This window comes from Trachypithecus francoisi, unplaced genomic scaffold (genome assembly GCF_009764315.1).
Source record: "Trachypithecus francoisi isolate TF-2019V2 unplaced genomic scaffold, Tfra_2.0 Lachesis_group3, whole genome shotgun sequence".
In the NCBI taxonomy this organism is placed as follows: Eukaryota; Metazoa; Chordata; class Mammalia; order Primates; family Cercopithecidae; genus Trachypithecus; species Trachypithecus francoisi.
Genome location: NW_022681468.1, coordinates 113,232,286 through 113,254,401, shown reverse-complemented (window position 1 = coordinate 113,254,401; position 22,116 = coordinate 113,232,286). Strand labels below are relative to the sequence as shown.

General features: G+C 53.9%; 2 protein-coding genes across 2 annotated transcripts; one reads left to right on the top strand and one right to left on the bottom strand.

The window, feature by feature from the left end:
- Window positions 1-120: 120 nt before the first annotated feature.
- Window positions 121-1,351, bottom strand: IMP3 (IMP U3 small nucleolar ribonucleoprotein 3). Its single transcript, XM_033190995.1, has one exon. It carries the CDS (start codon window positions 1,199-1,201, stop codon window positions 647-649), a length of 555 nt encoding a protein of 184 aa, XP_033046886.1. The 5' UTR covers window positions 1,202-1,351; the 3' UTR covers window positions 121-646.
- A 6,910-nt stretch (window positions 1,352-8,261) lies between these two features.
- On the top strand, window positions 8,262-22,077 carry SNX33 (sorting nexin 33). Its single transcript, XM_033190972.1, has 2 exons — window positions 8,262-10,044; window positions 16,795-22,077. The coding sequence occupies exons 1-2, from the start codon at window positions 8,574-8,576 to the stop codon at window positions 17,046-17,048; spliced, it is 1,725 nt and encodes a 574-aa protein (XP_033046863.1). The 5' UTR covers window positions 8,262-8,573; the 3' UTR covers window positions 17,049-22,077.
- The last annotated feature ends 39 nt before the right edge of the window (window positions 22,078-22,116 follow it).

Genomic DNA, 22,116 nt, shown 5'->3' with positions numbered 1-22,116 from the left:
GAAAATTGCTTGAACCCGGAAGGCGAAAGTTGCAGTGAGCCGAGATCGCGCAACTGCACTCCAGCCTGGGTGACAGAGCAAGACTCCATCTCTAGAGAAAAAAAAGGAAAACCAGACAGATTAAAAAGTTGCACTTACAAAGCAGTTGGGGCATTTATTGGCATTTAAACAAGGGTGGAGATCCTGAACACTAGTCTCGCTCAATTTATAAAAACTTGAGGCCAAACTCTCCATCATCTGTACACAGCTTAACCACGGCCAGGAGCAAGAATTGGAATTAAACGAATTGAACCAGTCCAAAGACTAGATAAAGGGAAACAGGGCGTAGGGATTTGCAGTTTTTCCTTTTACATTACAAAGTTTCCAACACAAGAAGCCAACAATACCCCAGTGCAGCACCAACTTACTTCCCACTGCTTCCCAAGGCACAGTCAATTAATAATCAGTAGTCCAAGTTCTAAGAACATTTCCTGGAAAACAAGGACGCACCTCCCGTGGCTCTATGCAAGGCCTGCCACTGATGAATCAAGTTCTTAAGAACCTACGACCATTTGACACCCTTGGGGATAGCACCCTCATAGAATCTCCAGAATGAGGCCTCAGTTTTCCCATCTGTAAAAGACAGCCATGGAAAGTGGGAGATCCGCTAGGCTTCCAGATCGAAGTCATCGCGCTCCTCATTGTACTCCAGCACGTGCCGCTTGATCTTGGACGAGTCCACCCAAGTGACAAAGTCCTCCATGCTGCGCGTGACAAGGAAGGCGGGGTCGGTAACCACATCAGGGCCCACGCGTACGTGCCCTTGCTCCACAAAGGCCACGGCAGCCTGAAGGTGCTGCGCCATGCGCAGCTTGAGGAGCACGGTGGGAAGGCGGCGGCGGCAGAAGGACGAGGCCGTGACAAAGTCGCAGAGTTCCAGCGAACCGCGCGTGGGCACCAGGCCGAGAGCATACAGCTTGTCCAGCAGCGCGGCCGAAGCGCGCACGCGGAACTGGTCGCGTTCGGGCAGGTCGCGCAGGCGCCGCGCCAGGTCACGGACGGCACGGCTCAGCTGGTTGTAGCGCGTGTAGTCCTCCCGCCGCTGCAGCCGGTAACGCCGCAGCACGCGCAGCTCGTGCAGGTTGTGGTCGGTGACCTCCCAGTTCAGGAAGTCCACCTGCTTCAGCAGCTTCTGCTCGTGGAACTTAAGCTTCCTCACCATGATGGCGGCAGCCGCAGCGGCAGGACCCGAAACTGATAGTGTGTTTCGGCCGCTGCGCGATTTCCGCCGCGGCGCACCAAGACCTGGACGGTCTGGGACCCTGGGCCAATGAAAGAAAGGCTTAAAATCACGCCCTCATTTTCCATTGGCCAGGGTGGGACCACGCCCCTGCACTGGGATCTCGCGTTTCTTTTTTTCGCGTTTGCAGGGGCGGGGGTAGAAGCACTGCGTGGGGGGGCGGGTCCCTAGGCGGCCACGCGCGGTTTTTAGTAGCCAAGACTGCATCCCTTTCTGCGGCAATCATTTCCTCCTAGACTTCTGTCCTTTGGGGACTCTCAGAGTCTCCCCTGCAAGAGCTGAAGAGGCCATTTCTGGGGAAGAAGGGTGACTGCAGCTTGTTGATTGGGTTTACTGTGCTAACTTCCACTGGGCTCTTGCCATCCCGTGGGGGAGCTTGCCGGAGCCGGCTGTCCTGGGACTGACCTGGTAGTCCCCGCCGCCCGCCAGCGTCAGGTCCTTCACCTGGCAGGCAGAGCGATCTCTCATTGTCAAGTTGGGCTGGATAGCACGGAACCCATGAAATACCGATTGCCTGGCCGCTTCCTAGGCGCACATGATCAGGATCTATAAGGGAGCCGCCTGGAAATCTGTATTATTAACTAAGGTGTCAGATGATTCATAAAACCCAGCAAGTTTGAGAAACTTGGACTATAAGTACAAGTCCAAACCCTTTAGTCTGTGCTCAAATGAATTATCCTGACATGAATTTCTGGCCACCAAGTATTGCGTTAACAAATGTAATGCTGTTTCGGCTAGTTGCAGCTATTAAGTTACATCCGGTGTAGCGCTGCAGACCTAACCCCTTTTTGCCCAGGCATTTGACGCCATCTAACTTCCCACTGATCATTTTTGTTTTGTATGCTTTTCATTGTCTTTTACAATACAATATTTCGGGGTGGGGCGCGGTGGTACACGCCTGTAATCCCAGCACTTTGGGAGGCTGAGGTGGGAGGATCATTTGAGGCCAGGAGTTCAAGACCAACCTAGGCAAAAAAAAAAAAAAAAAAGAAGAAAAGAAAAGAAAAGAAAAGAAAAAAGCGAGATCCCGCCTCTGTAAAAATTCTTAAAGAATTAGCCAGGCATGGTGGTGTGCACCTGTAGTCCTGACTACCTGGGAGGCTGAGGCGGGAGGATCACTTGAGCCCAGGACTTGGACGCTGCAGCGAGCTACAATGGTGCCACTGCACCCCAGCTTGCACAACAGAGCCAGACCCTGTCTCAAAAATATATATATATATATAAAAATTCGATATCTGGAAAATAATAAACATAATCTGTAAATTATAAATTTATAAAATAATAAACATAATATGTAAATTATAATAAATACTCATGAATTTAGCCAGTTTAAGAAAACATCACTAGGCTAGGCATGGGGCTCATGCCTGTAATCCCAACACTGGGAGGCAAAGGTGGGAGGATCACTGGAACCCAGGAGTTCAAGATCAGCCTGAGCAACATAGTAATATTCAGTCCCTATGGACAAAAAAAAAAAAAAAAAATTAGCGAGGCATGGTGGCAGCACCCATAGTCCCAGCTACTGGTGGGGGTTTCAGGGTAAGAAGGGGGAGGATCCCTTGAGACCAGAGGTTCAAGGATGCAGTGAGCCATGATCATACCACTGCACTCCAGCTTGGGCAACAGAACAAGATCCTGTCTCTAAAACAAACAGAAAACTAATACAGATCATTTGCCTTTTTAAATCTAATGTTTTGTTGTTTGTTTGTTTGTTTGTTTGTTTGAGACGGAGTCTTGCTCTGTCGCCCAGGCTGGAGTGCAGTGGCATGATCTTGGCTTACTACAACCTCCGCCTCCTGGGTTCAAGCTGTTTTGCGTCAGCCTCCTGAGTAGCTGCGACTACAGGCACCTGCCACCACGCCTGGCTAATTTTTTGTATTTTTAGTAGAGATGGGGTTTCACTGTGTTAGCCAGGATGGTCTCCATCTCCTGACCTTGTGATCCACCCACCTCGGCCTCCCAAAGTGCTGGGATTACAGGCATGAGACACTGCACCTGGCCCCAGAGTAGGTCTTACTGAGAAGGTGATATTTTATAGGGGTTAAGCCATGTGTAGGTATCTAGGGGGAGAACATTTCAGGAAGAGGAAACAGTGGAAATGCCTTAAGGCAGGAATGTGCCTGGCATGTCAGAAGAATAAGAAAGCTATTTTGGCTGGAGCAGAGTGGGCAAGGAGGAGAGGAAGAGATTAAAGAGCTTGTAGTCCCTTGAAAAGACTTTGGCTTTTATGTTGAGAGGCAGATACTTCAGGGTTTTGAGCAAAGGATTGACACTTATGTTTTTTGTTTGTTTTTGTTTTTGAGATAGGGTCTCACCCTGTTGCCCAGGTTGGAGTGCAGTGGTACAACCAGGGATCACTGCAGCCTCAACCTTCCAGCCTCAAGCGATCCTCTTGAGTAGCTGGGACTACAGGCACATGCCACCATGCCCGACTAATTTTTATTTTTTATTTTATTATTATTATTATTTGAGACAGAGTCTTGCCCAGGCTGGAGTGTAATGGCGCGATGTCGGCTCACTGCAACCTCCGCCTCCCAGGTTCAAGCGATTCTCCCTGCCTCAGTCTCTCAAGTAGCTGGGATTACAGGCACCTGCCACCATGACTGGCTAATTTTTGTATTTTTGGTAGAGACGGGGTTTCGCCATGTTGGCCAGGCTGGTCTCGAACTCCTGACCTCAGGTGATCTGCCCACCTCGGCCTCCGAAAGTGCTGGGATTATAGATGTGAGCCACTGTACCTGGCCGCTAGTTTTTAAATTTTTTGTAGAGATGGGGTCTCACTATGTTGTCATGGCTGGTCTTGAACTCCTGGGCTCAAGCGATCCTGCTACCTCAGCCTCCCAAAGTGCTGGGATTACAAGCATAAGCCACCACACCTGGTTCAGAAATTCAGTTTTGGACATTTTGGGTTGATGGCATTCATTAGACTTCTGAGGGGAGATGTCAAGGAGAAATAGATATATGAGTTAGGAGTTTTTTAAAAAAGGGCTGGAGATTTTAAAAATTGGACATTACTAGAATGAGTGGTATTTGAAGTCATTCGGCTGGATGAGATCATCAAAGGAATGCCTATGGATACAAAAGACAAGAGGACAACTCTACTGTGGTTACTCTAATGTTAAGAATTATTGGAGGCTTGCTGGGCACCGTGGCTCACGCCTGTAATCCCAGCACTTTGGGAGGTTGAGGTGGGCGGATCACGAGGTCAGGAGATCGAGAGCAGCCTGGTTAACATGGCGAAACCCTGTCTCTACTAAAAATACAAAAAATTAGCCGGGCATGGTGGCAGGCACCTGTAATCCCAGCTACTCGGGAGGCTGAGGCAGGTGAATAGCATGAATCTGGGAGGCAGAGCTTGCAGTGAGCCGAGATCACACCACTGTACTCCAGCCTGGGCAACAGAGCAAAACTCTGTCTCAAAAAAGAAAAAAAAAAAAAAAAAAGAATTATTGGAGAGAAGAGGATGAACCAGTGAGGTAGAAGGAATATCAGGAGACTATGTTCTCTCCAATGCAAATGAAGAAAGTGTATCCAGGAGGAAGGAGTGATCAACCAGGTCAAATGCTACCAAAAGGTTAAATAAGAGAAGGACTGAGAATAATACCATTAGGGTCCAGCAACACCAAGGATATTGATGACCTTGACAAGAATAGTTCAGTGGAGTGCGGGAGTAAAAGACTGGCTAGAGGGATTTAAAGAGAGAACAGGAGAAAAGAAATTGGACACACTTAGGAGAGAGAGTTATTTCAAGGAATTTTGCTGCAAAGGTGAGCAGAGGAATGGGGCAATACTGGTGGGGAAAGTGGAGTAAAAAAAAAATTTGAGATGGAGTCTTGCTCTGTTGCTAGGCTGCAGTGCAGTGGCGGGTGCAATCTCGGCTCACTGCAACCTTGGCCTCCTGGGTTCAAGTGATTCTCCTGCTTCAGCCTCCTGAGTAGCTGGGACTACAGGCACATGCCACCACGCCCAGCTAATTTTTGTATTTTTAGTAGAGACGGGGTTTCACCATGTTGCCCAGGATGGTCTCTAACTCCTGAGCTCAAGCAATCCACCTGCCTTGGCCTCCCAAAGTGCTGGGATTACAGGTGTGAGCCACTGCACCCGGCCCTGATGCTATTGTTAAACTCAGTTTAGAGAAAGGCTATGTGGACAGAAGATAGATCACAGAGAAGAGGGGTCCTAAAAGCATGTGGGGAAAACGTATATTCAGTCTTAGAGATGCTAGGAGGAACTGTGTCTTTAGAATCAGGGCTGCCCTATGACAGGAAACAAGGTTTTAAGGTTACTTGACTAAGAGACTCGTCATACCTTTTCCCCTCTTGGAGGTTCCGGACTCACTGAGCTAACTTTCTGGTAACTGGGCTTCCCAAGGGTTAGCCCAAACTGCCTTGATCTATTGATGCAGAAATTCAGTTTTGCTTGACAGTTTTATTTCGCTGTGCAAATTAATACCTAACCTTCTGGGGTTTGTACATAGGCCTTTATTCTGGTCAAATGCCAGACCTGCAAAGCTAGTCGGATGCACTCACTGAACCAGTGAAACTGGGTTTTGGGGCCAGAGGTCTGGGAACCATGTCCCTCAAAACAGCCAAAGGTATCCATCTTTAGCAGAACTACCTTGTACCAGTTAATCTGCAATAAGTGACTAGAGAGAGAATGAAGGGAAGATCTAGCTGGACAGGGTAGACAAGACTCCAGGGTACAGCCAGGAAAGGGGGTCCTCCTGAAGCCTTTGCCTCATCTTAGGCACCTCCTCCTTCAGGAAGGTTTCCTTGATCCTTGCTCCACCCAGGCTGGAGTAGGTATCCTCATGTGCACTTTTCACGGCACTAACTAGTCACACTGGGCAGGGAGCATTTGTCTACTTGTCACAACACATCTGAGCTTTTGGAAAATAAGGATAATGTCTTAATTGTCTTTGTAGCTCAGGGGCCTGGTGCAGAGTAGGTACTCAGTTAATGTTTCTTGAGTGCATGACTTGGCTGAATGAATGACTGAGAATGGATTGATTAAAGACAAGAGAGGGTGGACTGTAAGCCCCCCAGGATAGGAACCCCGACTGACTTGTGGTGTACTCCCCAGTGCCCAGCACAGTGCCTAGCAGAGTCAGTGCCCAAAGTGTTCCAGATATGCTGACCGAGGATCAGATCCCACTTGCCTCTTCTCAAAGACTCTCTACCTGACCACCTCTCTCCTTGCTGCCCCTGGCTAGTACAGAACATCCAGTCCCGCTGCCGCACTAAGCAACACGGAACCAGGTGGCACCTAGACTTGTTCCCTGTCGCTGCAGATGTAGGGTAGTGTCTTTCCCTCCTTCCAAGCTAGTCGCCCAGGGCAGGGTCGCCCTATCTGGCTAGGGTGCTGCACCCTCAGCTGTCAGACGCCCGGAACGCGCAGGCCGTTTCTGCCCTTCCGGAAAACAATCTCCGAGCTGCGCCACGACCCCGTCCCTGCGGAGCAGGAGTGGGGAATGGGAAGGTGGGAAGGCAAGCCCGCGACTCTGCTCCCCAACCCCAGCTGGCACGGCTTTCCACGCACCTCTCCCCACCCCGCCCGATCTCCCCATCCTGGCTCTGGCGCGGTGCTCCTTGCAGCCCCACGCTTTGCAAACTTTCGGAGTTTTACTCCATTTGCGTCACGGAAAAGGCAGGAGGATGACGGAGTCCAGGAAGCGAGGCAGCGGTGGCTGGCAAGCTCCACCGCCAGGCGCTCCAACCACGGGGGCGTGAGGTGTCTCCCGGCGAGGGCAGACAGACGGAGGGAGAGCAGGGGAGGTGACGGTCCCAGAGACCAGCCCCGGAGGCTCTCGGGCTCCCTCGTTCCCGGGTCGTTTCCTCCCTCTTGCCTCCGGGACTGAGCGCCAGGGAGCCAGGGCACTGGCCAGATGGGAAGCCGCGCGGAGGAGTAGGCGGGGGCTCGGCTGCAGCGCCCCGGGCCCGCGGGAGGGCGGAGCTGGCCGTCCCTGCCCCGCCGGGACGCACGGAAGTGCAGCGGAGTTTGCCCGATTCTCCAGCCTGCTTCCCCCTCCCTCCTCCCTCTCCCCACCCCTCACCTCCCCTTTGGCGATCCCCTCCTTCCTCGGGACGCCACCTCCCGGAATCGCGTTTTTGTTTTGGAGCTGCCTTCTCGCTGGCAGCGCGGAGTGTCTGCGAGCGCAGGGGAAGGCAGGCTGGGGGGCGCAGCCCGCCCCCGACTGGCGGGGCCCCGCAGGGCGGAGCGGAGGACGGACGGACAGACGGCCAGCCGCGCCATCTGCTCGCCGGAGCTCACTCTCCAAACTCCAAACTGTTGAGTGTGTGCGTGCACGCGAGGGTGGGGGTCGGGGGTCGTAAGTCCCGGGTGAGGAACTGGTTTCTGCTGGGGTTACCTTTGGACGGGGTTCCTGGGATTCAGAGCAGGGTCGGCGTCAGTCTCAGAAACTGCTGAGGAATTAGGCAAACAAAAGAGACCACTCAGCGACTGGCCAGAAGTCGCCCGACCGCCTCGTCGCGCCCCCTGCTTCCTCCGGGGTTGAGACTGGCCACTTCTGGGGCGGGGAGAGGGCGCCCGAGCCGGCGGGGGCTCCGGCTGTGCAGCCGGGGTCGAAGAGTTGGCGGCCTGTTGTGTAAGCTCAGTCCTTGTTTTCCCGGCCTGTCTCGTTGTGAAGCCGGACACATCCACCCTTGGACTCGATTCAGGCGGCTGCTGCTTTTCTCCTTGCCCCTCTTGTATTTTCCGGATTTTTGAAAACCCAGTGGCCCAGGAGCAAGAGGAGGAGGAAGGAGGAAGGGGCAGATCTGCAGAGGAATGTGAGAGCCTCCCAGAGTGAGAGCGGCCAAAAGAATCTGGGAGCCAGAGGGACAGCCGAGCCCTGCCCGGGTTTCTGGAATGGTGGTTTCCGAGTGAGTCTCTTCTATTTTAGAACGTTGTTCCAGTGGAAAGTGTCGAATTTTCCCCTCGCAGGGCAGATTTCTCCAGGTCACTTGACTTTTCTTCTGGGAGTAGGAGTTAGGAGAGACTCCCCTCTAATCCCCCAGGGGCTGCTAAGGGAGGAGGAGACTGTGGACATGAGCCCTCCCTGCTCACAAACATATGCCCGGAGACCTGATAGGGCAGTTTCTGGGCTGTGGGCATTGCTTTGAAGAGCGGGAGATTGGACAACATCTGTGGGTACTGAGACCCCACCTTAGGACCTGAGAGATTGAACTGTGTAAGCGCCATTCAGCTGCGAGTGCATTCTTGGACTCCCTTGTGAGCATCCCGGATCTGGACAGGACCCTCTCCTTCCCATCTTTCTATACCACCCAGCCCAAACATGGCACTGAAAGGCCGAGCCCTCTATGACTTTCACAGTGAGAACAAGGAGGAAATCAGCATCCAGCAGGATGAGGACCTGGTCATCTTTAGCGAGATCTCACTGGATGGCTGGCTGCAGGGCCAGAACAGCCGTGGGGAGACAGGGCTCTTTCCTGCCTCTTATGTGGAGATCGTCCGTTCTGGCATCAGCACCAACCATGCTGACTACTCCAGCAGCCCTGCAGGCTCTCCAGGGGCCCACGTGAGCTTGTACAATAGCCCCAGTGTGGCCAACCCCGCTAGGAGTGGTGGGGGCAGTGGCTTCCTCTCAAACCAGGGGAGCTTTGAGGAGGAGGATGATGATGATTGGGATGACTGGGACGATGGATGCACAGTGGTGGAGGAGCCACGGGCTGGTGGGCTGGGCACCAATGGACATCCTCCCCTCAACCTCTCCTACCCTGGTGCCTACCCCAGCCAGCACATGGCCTTCCGGCCCAAGCCACCGCTGGAGCGGCAGGACAGCATGGCATCTGCCAAGCGAGGCAGTGTGGTGGGCCGTAACCTCAACCGTTTCTCATGCTTTGTGCGTTCTGGAGTGGAGGCCTTCATCCTGGGTGATGTGCCCATGATGGCCAAGATCGCTGAGACATACTCCATTGAAATGGGCCCTCGTGGCCCCCAGTGGAAGGCCAACCCCCACCCATTTGCCTGCTCTGTGGAGGACCCCACAAAACAGACCAAGTTCAAGGGCATCAAAAGCTACATCTCCTACAAGCTCACACCCACCCATGCTGCCTCACCTGTCTACCGGCGCTACAAACACTTTGACTGGCTCTATAACCGCCTGCTACACAAGTTCACTGTCATCTCGGTGCCCCACCTGCCTGAGAAGCAGGCCACAGGCCGCTTCGAGGAGGACTTCATTGAAAAGCGGAAGCGGAGACTCATCCTCTGGATGGACCACATGACCAGCCACCCTGTGCTCTCCCAGTATGAAGGCTTCCAGCATTTCCTCAGCTGCCTAGATGACAAGCAGTGGAAGATGGGCAAACGCCGGGCGGAGAAGGATGAGATGGTGGGTGCCAGCTTCCTGCTCACCTTCCAGATCCCCACCGAGCACCAGGACCTGCAGGACGTGGAAGATCGTGTGGACACTTTCAAGGCCTTCAGTAAGAAAATGGACGACAGCGTCCTGCAGCTCAGCACTGTGGCGTCAGAGCTGGTGCGTAAACACGTGGGGGGCTTCCGCAAGGAATTCCAGAAGCTGGGCAGTGCCTTCCAGGCCATCAGTTATTCCTTCCAGATGGACCCCCCTTTTTGCTCTGAGGCCCTCAACAGTGCCATTTCTCACACGGGCCGTACCTATGAAGCCATCGGGGAGATGTTTGCTGAGCAGCCCAAGAATGACCTCTTCCAGATGCTGGACACACTGTCTCTCTACCAGGGCCTGCTCTCCAACTTCCCTGACATCATCCACCTACAGAAAGGTAAGACCCAGTGCAGCCAGGTAAGACTCTCTGCTGGGCCCTGGGGAGATGGGGATGGCCTGGATAGAATGGAGCAACTTATCTTTATTTCTCTGTCTCAATCATTCATTTAACAAATGTGTTGGACTGGGCATGGTGGCTCATGCTTGTAATCTCAGCCCTTTGGGAGGTTGAAGTAGGAGGATCTGTAATCCCAGCACTTTGGGAGGCCGAGACGGGCGGATCACGAGGTCAGGAGATCGAGACCATCCTGGCTAACACGGTGAAACCCCGTCTCTACTAAAAAAATACAAAAATCTAGCCGGGCGAGGTGGCGGGCGCCTGTAGTCCCAGCTACTCGGGAGGCTGAGGCAGGAGAATGGCGTAAACCCGGGAGGCGGAGCTTGCAGTGAGCTGAGATCCGGCCACTGCACTCCAGCCCGGGCGACAGAGCGAGACTCCGTCTCAAAAAAAAAAAAAAAAAAAAAGAAAAAAAAAAAAAGAAGTAGGAGGATCAATCACTTGGACCCAGGAGGTTGAGGCTACAGTGAGCCCGATTGTGCCACTGCACTCCAGCCTGGGTGACAGAGTGAGACCCTGTCTCTAAAACAAACACACAAACAAACATGCTGAGTATCAACTCTGTGTCTGTGCAAATGTGCTTCTAGGTGCAGGAATATTGTTGTGCACAGGACTGGTCTCTGTCCTCATGGAGCTTGATATTTACCTTCTTGTCAGTTCATTCATTTTCTGTGGATCTCATTTACCCATCATGCATGGTGTCATGCTGGGTTCTGAGAACACACAGATGACCAGGCCCCAGGCCTTGCCCTTGAGGAGCTGGTAGGCCTTTTGGAGACAGAGACCCAACCCAGATAACAAGAGCTCAGAGTGGGGGCCTGTCTTCTGCCCCTTGCAAGTTCACCTCCCCACCTTTGCAGCTTTGCAAGTTACTCTCACCACTGTGTATTCTCTCTATGAGCATCTTGTCTGTGTGCAGGAAGATCCCTGTCCCCATTTTGCGGATGAAGGAGCTAGTGTCCACAGAAGAGTGGTTGCACAGCCTGTGGCCCGGCTGGGACTGTCCCTTCCTCCTGCCACCTCCCCAAGGACACGTCCATGTTGGCCGCTTCCCAAGCCTAGCCGTGTTTTCAGTTGTCATGACCCCCTCTGTGGGGGAGGGACAGGATGGGCCTCTGCCTGTTACTGCTGGGGCTGTCAAGGAACTGCCGGGGAAATGACTCATCCTGGGTCACACAGGGGCACCCTGGCTGGACCAGGGCTGCGGAATCAGGGGTCCAGGGCACTGCCCACACGGCCTATCCAACTCCTGCTTCCCAAGCCTGGCTTCTCTTGCCTGAGGAGACAGCCAGTGACTGCCCCGGCAGGTGCCTGAGTCCTGGGGACAGCTAGGAGGGCAGATGTCAGGAGAGAGGTGTGATCCTCCCTGGGGCTGCTGGGTAACTCGTATGCAGGGCGTGGAGCTGGCTCCTTGGCCCTTGGGCCCTGAGGTCAGGCCTGGCTTGGTGGGGAGTTTGACTCTGGGTGGGGCCAGGAGGCAGACCTCTGGACTGAGCCTGGGGAACAGGAAACATGTCACCCACCACCACCAGGGACGGCCTGGGGTAAGCTGGCCTTACTTTCCTTTACCAAGAGGTTGACTTCTATAACTTCTCCAGCTCCCAGCCTCCTTTCTCCCCTCACTATATCCTCTTCCTCTTCCTTTCTTTCTGTTTTTTTTTTTTTTTCTTTTTCTCATCTCTACCTTTCTTCCTCCTCCTCTGAACTCCAGGAAACACAAACCTGAGTGCTAGTCTTGGCTCTGCCCCTAGATTGCTGTGCATCCCTGGGGAGTGCCTTTGTCTCTCTGGGTCTTAGTTTCCTGGTCTATAAAACAAGGGAAGGTCAGGTCTTCGAGGGGGTGGGTGGGAAGGGACTCCTGGGGAGGGTCTGGTTCAGAAGCAGAATGACACCTTAGCTCTGACTCTGAGCTCTGGGGCAGGAGTAGGGCAGGGGAGATGGCCAGGCCTGCTGGGAGCCCACTGGGGCAGGTGTCTCCCTGAGCAGAAGTGGGAAGGCTGGTTCAACCAGCTCCTTAGATGGCTTGTTCTTCTTGTGCAGGCAGCAGGAAGGGGAGCACAATGATTAAACAGATGCTCCCATGTAGTGGCTGGGGACCCCCACCCAGAGCAGAGCTGAGGGCATTAGGTCAGTCCCACACCCAGGAAGGACACCAGGGCCTCCCAGGCTGAGGGGGAAGCCAGATTGGCCTTTCTGACCCTGGGCAGAGACCGAACTGAGAGAGGCCATTTCTGAGTTTCTACTTGAGGTGTTTCTAAGAGTCAGGGGCCACTGTCCTCTGTGCTGACGCATTTGACCTGAAGCAGAGGCCAGCCCACCTCCTTCCCTTCCCGGGATGAACCCTACCAATGGGCCAAGACCCCTCTGGCTTACTCTAAGTTCTGGGTTCTGCACTGCTCCTCCCAGGCCTGTGGTGTGGGGCAAGTTAGGGAGGGGGTACTGAGACAGAACTGGACAGGCTTTGGAGACTACAGCCCAACGGGGGTGATAAGGAGGGGGTCCTATGCTGGCCCTAAGGGTGGAGCCCTTCTCACAGAAAGGAGAAGAACAGTTGGGTCCTGGGCCCCAAGGATTCTGTCCAGCTTGTCTGGACATCTGAATGGGTGGTGAGTGTGTGGGAGGAAGGACAGTGGAGGCCTAGGTGGGAGTCAGGAGACCAGGATTTGGACAAACTTTGCATCTGACATGACTTTGGGAGAGATTTCTCCCCTCAGTCTCTAGGTGAACAAAATGGGACCTGAGGGTCTTCATTTCCTTAGGAGGGCTCCATGTCATGTGAAACTTACATTAAACAAATTTGTATGCTTTTCAAAAAAAAAAAAAATGAAATAAAATGGGACATAAACCCTGGCTGGAGCTGAGAGGAGCCTGGTCTTCCCACGGGCCTAGTCCCTGTAGCCCAATCCAGGGGTCTCCTAAGAGAAGGGTAACCATAGGCAGTTTGGGGCATAAAAGGGAGCCCTAGCAATAGTGATCCCAGGACAACAAGGGGAAAGTGTCCAGGACTGTCCAGGGCAAGCCGGGACCTATGGCCCCCCAATTTAAGAGCCAGTAAGAGCAGGGCTGGTCCTAAGGCTCATGACAGGTCAGGAGGGCAATGTGGTCACCTCTGTTTTACAGCCAAGGTGCAGCAATGCAGATGAGCCTCGGAGCAGGAGCTGGCGCCCAATGTGTCTGACTCCGCAGCCCAGGCTGTTTCTACTGTGCCCCCCAGATGGGGGAGGGGATCCGAGGGATGGAGAGCTGAGCCAGAAGGGGAAAGAGGAGGGAGGAAGGCTTGGGTGCTCCTTCACTGGTCCCGTGGGCTAGAGATAGGCCCAGGACCACAGAGCATCCATGGAGGGGCCACAGGGACAGCGTGGTCAAGGCAAAGTGGCCATTGTAGGGACAAGTTCTTGCTTCGGGGACAGATGGGTTCAGCCTCTGGGTTCTGAGCCATCATCTAGCCCTCCCTCTACCGCACCCCCCTAGGCGTAAACAAAGAGAATAATACTCTGCTGTGAGCTACCACCTGAAGGTACTTGCTGTGAGCTCATGGATAGAAAAGCAGTTTGCACTGGGCTCAGTGGCTCACTCCTGTAATCTCAGCACTCTGGGAGGCCAAAGTGGGCGGGTCATAGGAGTTCGAGACCAGCCTGGCTAACATAGTGAAACCCTGTCTCTACTAAAAATACAAAAAAATAGCCAGGCATGGTGGCGGGCACCTGTAATCCCAGCTACTTGGGAGGCTGAGGCAGGAGAATCATTTGAACCTGGGAGGCGGAGGTTGCAGTGAGCCAAGATCAAGCCACTGAACTCCAGCATGGGCAACAGAACAAGACTCCATCTCAAAAAAAAAGAAAAAGAAAAAAAAAGAAAAGTAGTTTTCAAGCCATAGCATGTAGCATCTGGAGCTCCTATTCTATCTCAGATACGCTCCTTTCTACTGTGTACATATTAGTTCAGTTAAGCCTGAACTATACTATAGGGCGGGTACTATTATTATCCCATTTTATAGATGTGGAAACTCTAAAGCACTATACTGTATGAGAGGTTGTCCACAGCATCACATCTAGTGCAACCTGTCCCACTGGGCAGTGGGGAGACCTGGAGCCCAGGCAAGAGCAGTGGCATGCTGGAGAGGACATAGCTAGGACTAAGACTCAGACTTCCTGCTCCCTCCTGCCCCCAACCTGGGGTGGATGTTAGCTATCTCCAAGAGGTAGGGGCAAGATGGATTGAGGTGGGAGCTTAGGGAATATCCCTGGGACTCTGCAGCTGGTGGGCTCCAACCCTCCTTTCTGCATTTCTGGGACCCAGCCTGTAAGAGGAGTGCTGAGGCAGGAGGTCCTCCTGGGTCCTCAGCTCTCAGGTTAACTCTTAAGTAGAATGTAGGGGGGATGCTGGACAGGCCTGAGCCATGACTCCCAGCCTGTGGGGTGGGGTGCATTAGCATTAGCTGGTCCTGGCCCCAGAGCTGAGTCACAGGGTGGAGGGGTAACGGAGAGTAGGGTGGGGCCTCTGTTTCCCCCCGACCTCTGTGGCCTTTGCTCCCCATCCCTGGCCTCCTGCCTGTCTTTGGATACCTAACCATTGCAATGGGTTCATTCTTACTCTTTGGGCTCCTCATTAGCAAAAGAGACCTTTCCTTCCTTCAAGGCCATGGGCAGGAAAAGTCTACAGTGCACTTCCACTGTGCCAGCTTTCTCAGGCAGGTGGAATCCAGGCTAGTTCAGTATCTCACCTTTAGCTGGGTTCCTTCTGTGGAAGTTTAACTGCAGTTTCTTTACCCTGCTGTTTTCTACTTTTCTTGTTATGGTTCTTCCTACTCCTTGGGACCTTCTTGAATCCCTGTGTCCAATATCTGGGGGCCCCACACATATGCCTGAAGGACCTAGCATGTACTCCCTGCAACAGAAGTGGTGTCCAACCCCCAGCCGTGGAGGACCAGGCAGGACAGAGGCTGGGAGTTCTGGGCAAGTTCCTGCCCCTCAGAGCCTTGGCCTCCTCTGTACAGTAGTAGGGTGGAGGTGGAATTGAGGGTCGAACACCTGACCTTTCGGGCCTTTCCAGCTCTGATGTCTCTTTCTCGGTCCTATCCTGGGCCTTGGGGTGATCCCCCTTCTGCTCCCCAGGGCTGGGCTGTTGAGATGGTGCAGGAGGTGGTCCAGGGAAGGTGGCAGAAGGATTGAGTGGGCTGGGAGGTGGGGACTGCAGATTTCTTTTGGGTGCTGTGTGAGCAGCCCTGGAGACTCTCTGAACTTGAGTCTGTTTGCCTGAAATGCTACTATTAGCCGATTAGCCATGTACTTGTCAACAAACATGGATGCTGTCCCTTCTAAAAGCATCCAGAGTTATTCCCAGCATGTAGAGCCCTGGGCCTGATATACAGTAAGTGCTCAATGAATGCATTTAGAAAGCACTGGACAATTTCAGTCAGGGAGTGAAGAGAATACCGTCTAGACGGCCCTCAAGAGCCCTCCTTAGAGGAGAAGTAGGAAAGCATGGATATTGAGCATGCTATCTGTGTGCAGTGGGTGCGTTTGAAGTGCTCAGGGATGTGCTGTCCTCTGTGCCAACCCTTCCCACCTCCTAATCTTCTTTGCATGGTGGATTCCCTGTAGCCCTCGGTGACTGAGTGCCAGGCACAGGGAAACTTCCTTCTCTTCCCAGCAACTGTCCCTACTGGCTTAAAGGCAGTATCAGTCAAGTCCCTTTTAATTCAGAACTGAAATTCATTCACCAACTGCTTGTTCATTCATTCAGATTCTTCTAAATTGGGTCCTCTGCTCAGGTTCATCTCCACCCCCCATCTGTCACCTGGTTATTACACAACCTCCTCTAGTTCCCTGGGGGCTGGGATGAGGAGGGAACAGGGCGTGCATGTCTGGGAGATACCAGGTGGCCTTTGAAGAGTTGCTTTAGAATCATAAGTGTGATGGGGGTGGGGGTGGGGAGCCAGGGCATAGGTGACATGGGGGAGGCATTCTGTCAGGGGAACTGGGAGAGGCTCCAGTGCAGAAGTGGCACCTGATCGGGACCATGAATTATGAATAGGAATCCAGGGGGCAGAGGTAGGAAGGTAGGAAAGAGCCAGGTGAGTTTGATGAACATGGGGGTCACTGCGGAATGCATGCAGGGGCCAACTCCAGAGGTGAGGGCCCCCCAGGCCAGGCAGATTGGTGTGGACCTTGATCTGTTGGTAGTGGAGAGCCAGGAAAGGTGCCCAGCTTGGAAGACCTCTTTAGATGCTGCAGAGAACCTGTCAGAGGCTGGGGCAGAGGGCAGGGAGCCGTGGGGGGACTGTTGTGGCAGTCAGTGATAGACAGGGTTGAATCAGTTCAGCAGGCCTATATCAGGATCTGCTGTGGGCCAGGCCTTGTTCTGGGTACCAGGGACACAGAGAGGTTGAGGACAGGCTGTATCCTCATTGAACTCATAGTCCATCAAGCAGGGCTGTGACTGGTCACGTGTGGGCTACTGGTGACACTGCAAATTTGGAGGGAAGATGATGTGCTTGGTTTAGGAGATACTGAGGGTGAGGACCTGGGGAATGCCCTGGCAGAGACACCCAGGTGGCTGGAATGTGGGTCTGGGGCTCAGGAGTGAGGTCCGAGTTGAACTGATGAGGGTGCTGTCTGCCCTCAAGGGTATAGGGAGCACATGGAGATCAGAGCCCTAACACACTGTCCTCTGCTCTGCCTATGCCAGGCGCTTTCGCCAAAGTGAAGGAGAGCCAACGCATGAGTGACGAGGGCCGCATGGCGCAGGACGAGGCAGATGGCATTCGCAGGCGCTGCCGCGTGGTGGGTTTCGCCCTGCAGGCCGAGATGAACCACTTCCACCAGCGCCGTGAGCTCGACTTCAAGCACATGATGCAGAACTACCTGCGCCAGCAGATCCTCTTCTACCAGCGGGTGGGCCAGCAGCTGGAGAAGACCCTGCGCATGTATGACAACCTCTGACTGCATGTGCCAGGGCCCCCTCCTTCCCCTGGGCCTGGTCACTGCAGTGTACCCCACTTTCCCAACCTCCCTATACCAGCAGTGGCTGGGGGAGGGGTCAGGAGCTGGGGAGAGAAGTGGCCTGTCCTGCCTCCTGGGAGAAGGAGCTTTCAAGGAGTCATGAATACCCCTGGGAAATTCCCCACTTCTTAGAAGTGGGGCACAGCAGGGGTGAGAATGGAGCCAGGAGCCCTCGAGGCCAAGGTCTGGGCTGCCGGCTAGTCAGTGAAGGTCAGGCCAGGGTCTCAGCCTCCCCTAGAGCCTATTTTGCTTGCTCACCTGGCCACTGCTGCCTTATCCATTCAGCAGACACCGAGGCCTGCTGCACCCCTGGGTCGGACTCTGGGCACCCAGGGCTGTAACATGCCTGCTCTTCAGGAGTCCTCAGTGAAGGTCAGGGTTAGACATAGACAAAGGCAATGCAAATGCAGTATGACTGATGGTTAAGTGAGAGATTTCTGGAAGCTCATAGAAGGGACCACAGCATTCCACTGGTCAGGGAAGACTCCATGGAGTAGGCAACATTCGGGCAGTGTTTTGAAGGATGACAAGGGCCTGCCAGACAGTACATGGGGAGAAGGACTTTCGGGGAGAGGAACAGCATGGGCAAAGTTATGGAGGCATGCAGTCATCTCCCTCTTCTCTCCCTTACTTTCCAAGCACGTTAGGTGCGCTTTCCTTGGGGATTCTGGCCTATGTGGTCGGAAGGGATCTCCCTTGCTCCCATGTTGCTGGCTGTCCTTGCATCACCCTGTCCCCTGCAGGAGTGGGCTATAGGCCATCTCCCTCCTGTAGGCCTCTGACTACCCTCCACTTTTGGGCCCCCAGCTTCTCTCGGGTAGAAGACCATTGCAGCATCCTTCCCTCCTTGGGTTCAAGGTGCTGAGGTATAAACCCTGGGCCCCAGATCCCTGGTGACACCTTCCTGGAGAAGACTCTCAAAAGCGACTGTGTATTTGAGTTCACCAGCAATAACTCCCCACACTCGAAGCAGGTCCAAACCCAGGATCCCAGGGTCCTTGGGCTCCTTGGCACTGTCTTCCCCAGATCCTTCCTGTTGCACAATGGGAAACCTAAGAGGAAAAAGACAGGGGCCTGCCTGCCTGCCCACCCGTGTGAGGGATTCCAGGCCCACCCGCTCTCTGCCTGCCTCACTGGAATGCAGGCCCCTGCTCTGGGTTGGGTTGTGCTGTCTCTGACCTATGTTTACATCCCCGAGGGGTTACTGCCTCCTCCCCACCCAGGTCAGGGTGTGGTCCAGCAGCTTGTTGTGGGGTGCTGACCTGTGTCACCACTGCCTTCCTTGCCCCGGGGGGGTCATGGTCTCCTCCTGGATACTGCTGCTTGAATCTTTTTTTCTTGATAAACCTTTTACAATTAAGATAACACAAGCATGACTTTTTCTGTTTGGATCCCAGAAAGGCGGAGGGCGGAAGAAGGATAGAGGCCTAATTGCTCCTGGGAGCCATTGGATGAGATTCTGAGGTCATGGTGGGCACAAATTTACCACAGGACCTCAAAAGTTGGGGGGAGGGCTGTGCTGGTGGAAGGTGCCAGCAGGCAGGAGGAGCTAGAGGTGGCTGTGGACCCCCGGATGGATCCATCCCTCCCTAGAACGCACTGTTGTCTCTAAAACGGGTGGAGTGCTGCCCAGGGGACTGGCTGTATTGCCTTGTGATCTGGGGCTGAGGGTTGTATGAGGAAGGGACAGGATGTTGTGCCCCAGGACAATTTAATAGATGGTTAGCTCCTCTCTCCAAGCAGCCATGCCCTGGCCTTGCTCTTGAAAAGCCCTAGTCCACGGGAGAGAAGTGGGGGACTCTGAAGCTGTGTCTCTTCCCCAAGCTGTCCTAGTTACCCAACCCAGCAGAGGCTCCCACATTGGAAATTGAAGAGGATGCTGGCTGTGCCCTTGGGGGTGCCCTGGTCAGGATGAGCAGATCTTGCTCTTGGATCTGTTCATCCACAGAGGAGGGGAGGGTACTGGTTGAGACTTGGCTCTCCTTTGGAGGCAATGGGGACTTGGTGGAGAGAGGGCTTCCGGGGTCAAGGCCGTCAGGGAAGGTTGGCTAGGCCAGGGACCAGGGAGCTTGTGCAGAAAGATGGGGAAGGTCCAGCAGGTGCAGTGGGGGAAGGGGCGGGCAGAACTCCCTGTTCAGGGCATAGAATCCTCAGAGGAACTTCTGGAATGAGTCCCCCTGGCCCTTGATCAACATTAGGTCAGATTTGGGACTTTCTGAGGAATTTTCCCCTCTCTCCACCCTGCCCCATTTTCTAACCCATCCGAGGAACTTCCCGCCCTTAACCTCTTCTCAGCTCTGCCCTCCATGTAGCCATCTGCAGAGGGGCTCTGAGCAGTGACTGCTGGGCCAGGCCAGGGCAGGGCTGGTGGGAATGCTCCTCCTAACCCTAACCCATGGTGACTGGAAAGTCCCTTGCTCATGCTTCCTGCTCTGGGAACAGTGTTATCCTCTGTGTGCCTTCCTTGAGAGGGGACCACCTCCCAGGCCTCCCATCCTCAGGGTGAAACTGTCAGTCTGATACTTTTCTCAGGAGGGACTTGGATGTAGGAGAAGCATCAGGAAGTGAGGTCTTGGGATAATGCCAGGCCTGCTCCTGGTATCCTGAGGTCTCTGGGCTGGGGCAGGTGTGTGTGTGGTGAAGAGGGAGACTGTCCTGGCCCTCCTCTCTCTTTTCTTTCTGCCTCTTTGGGGGTGGGGGTATTGGGAGAACTTGGGGCTGTTCTGGGGTAGCTAAGCCCCTTTCTTAGAGATTGGAGGACCAGTATCGGGGGCATCCTGGTGATGGCAGATGCCTGCCTCGTCAAATGCCAGGCAGATGTTCCCGACTCAGCTGGACTCAGCTGCCTCGTTTCCTCCCTCGCTTTGTTCTGAGGAGGTGGAAAACAAGGCCTCTCTTTCTACCCTGAGCAGCTACCAGCGCCCAGGGTAGGGGATCCCCTGGTCACCAGTCTTGGCCCAGTACAGGAAAAGGAATCCGCTTTGTGGCCACAAGTGGGGGCTGGGGATGGAGGCGGACCTCGGATCCTGCATCTCGTCACCCGCTGGACACAGGAGGGCTATGAAGCACTGGGCCATGACTGCGCCACTGGCTGCAGCAGAGCCAGGCCTGGGAGAGGCAGGTGGCCCCATCGGCCCCTGCTCTGTACCACCACCCACCCCAAAGATGACAAAGCCATATGTCTTCCACGTGTCTACACACTCACAGACTCACGGACGTAATCGCTCAGTCTCACAACAAGCACATGCAGTCACATACCTGCCCACAGGCACATAGGCCACATAAGCATGCCTGTATACTCACACAGTCATATTGCCACACGCTGTTACACATTCATGGCCACATCCACACATGCCTTGCCATCCATTCAAAGTACCAGTGGCTACTTTGTCACACACAGCCACACCACAGTCCCATGCACATGGTCGTAGCCTCACACAGTGACACACACTCAGGCACACATTGCCACAAAGCCACGCTTGCACAGAGCAAAGGTGTCACAAGCATCTCTGTGCCTGGACTGCACCTGCACGACCTCCCAGGGCCCCCACCTCGTCAGAGATTCAGGAAAGCTTTGCATGGAGACACCACCCCTGGAGGGGGTGTCTCCAAGCAGGAGTAGAGTCAGTCACAAGCACCACGTGCAGGCACACAGGCTGAGAGGTCTAGGGATGCAATTGGGATGACTAGATTTCACCAAGTTCAGCTCCTTATTGCACAGGTGGGCACCTGAGGCCCAGGGAGCAGTGGTGGCTGGCCTTATCACCCAGCAGGGCTCTGGGCAGACTCTGTGGCCTGGGCCTGCCCTCCCCTGGGCCAATCCTCCGGGCCAGGCCGCCTCTGAAGGCCCCTGGCTGAACTGATCCAGCAGAGCTCCAGGCAGCTCCCATCTCAATCTAGAGCCAAGCTGCAGTGGCCATGAGAGCTGGAGCCAGGATGCGGTGGGCAGGGCCTGGGCGGGAGGAACATTCCTGCACCATCTCCTCCCGAAGCATGTGAGGACCCGGCCCGCCCTGCCTGCCTGCCCGCTGACTCAGGCCTCCAGGAGCCAAGCCTGCTCAGCTCCCCCACCCACCCCAACCTGCTTCCCCACTAGTTTGGCTCTGGTTCCTCTCTCCATTGGCTGAGGCAGGAGGAGACGGTGAGCCCTGGCAGGAAGACCATGGGGAAAAATCAAACCTCACCACCCCCAGACATAGCTCAGAAGGGCTGATTGTGAAACCCAGCTCTGTTCAACATAGTTGAACACACACTCTTTTTTTTCTTTTGGTTTTGTTTTGTTAGTCAAACCCCAGTGCAATGCAGTCTGTTTAAGAAGTAGTGCTCACATAGCTGTGGCCTGGGTCTGTTCAGCAGCCCTGGTAGGCAACATTTATTCCTTTTCACAACGAAGAGAAGACTTGGCCAGAGGGAAGATGGGATCTGCCTAGATTCACACAGGGAATCTCTGGCGGGGCTGAACTCGGACCCAGCTCCCTGCCATCACTCCTTAGAGTCACAATGATGAACTCATTTGGGCCAAAGGAAGAAGGGGAGGGCAGGTTTCTCCTCTAGAGGAGTGAAAGAATAGGAGGCTAGTGAACTCAACAGCTGAAATGTGAAGGGTGAGAGGGTATGGTGAGTCCCACCAGCCCTGAGGGATGAAGGGTCTGAAGATGGCGCTGCGCGGTGATAGCTGCAGTGACTCAGGAGCTCCGTTTACAAAGGAATATGAGTGAGGAACATAACTTCATTTTTAAAATATCTGACCTGAATTTCTCTTTTCCTCCCCCATTCCCCACATGGTAGAAGTGTAATCTCAAATCAATTTGGGGACCCCTTTTTTCCCCAGGGATGCGTAGAACTTTTGGGGATGGCACATTTGAACACCTTAGGGAGCCCCTAACACTTTGCATTTTAAAGGCTGAATCTTACACTCTATCATACATATTAATATTTACCTGCATTCCATATTAAAGGGTTCAGTTTATGACTTGACAGTGTCTTGTCTTGTAGATACTTAATTAAA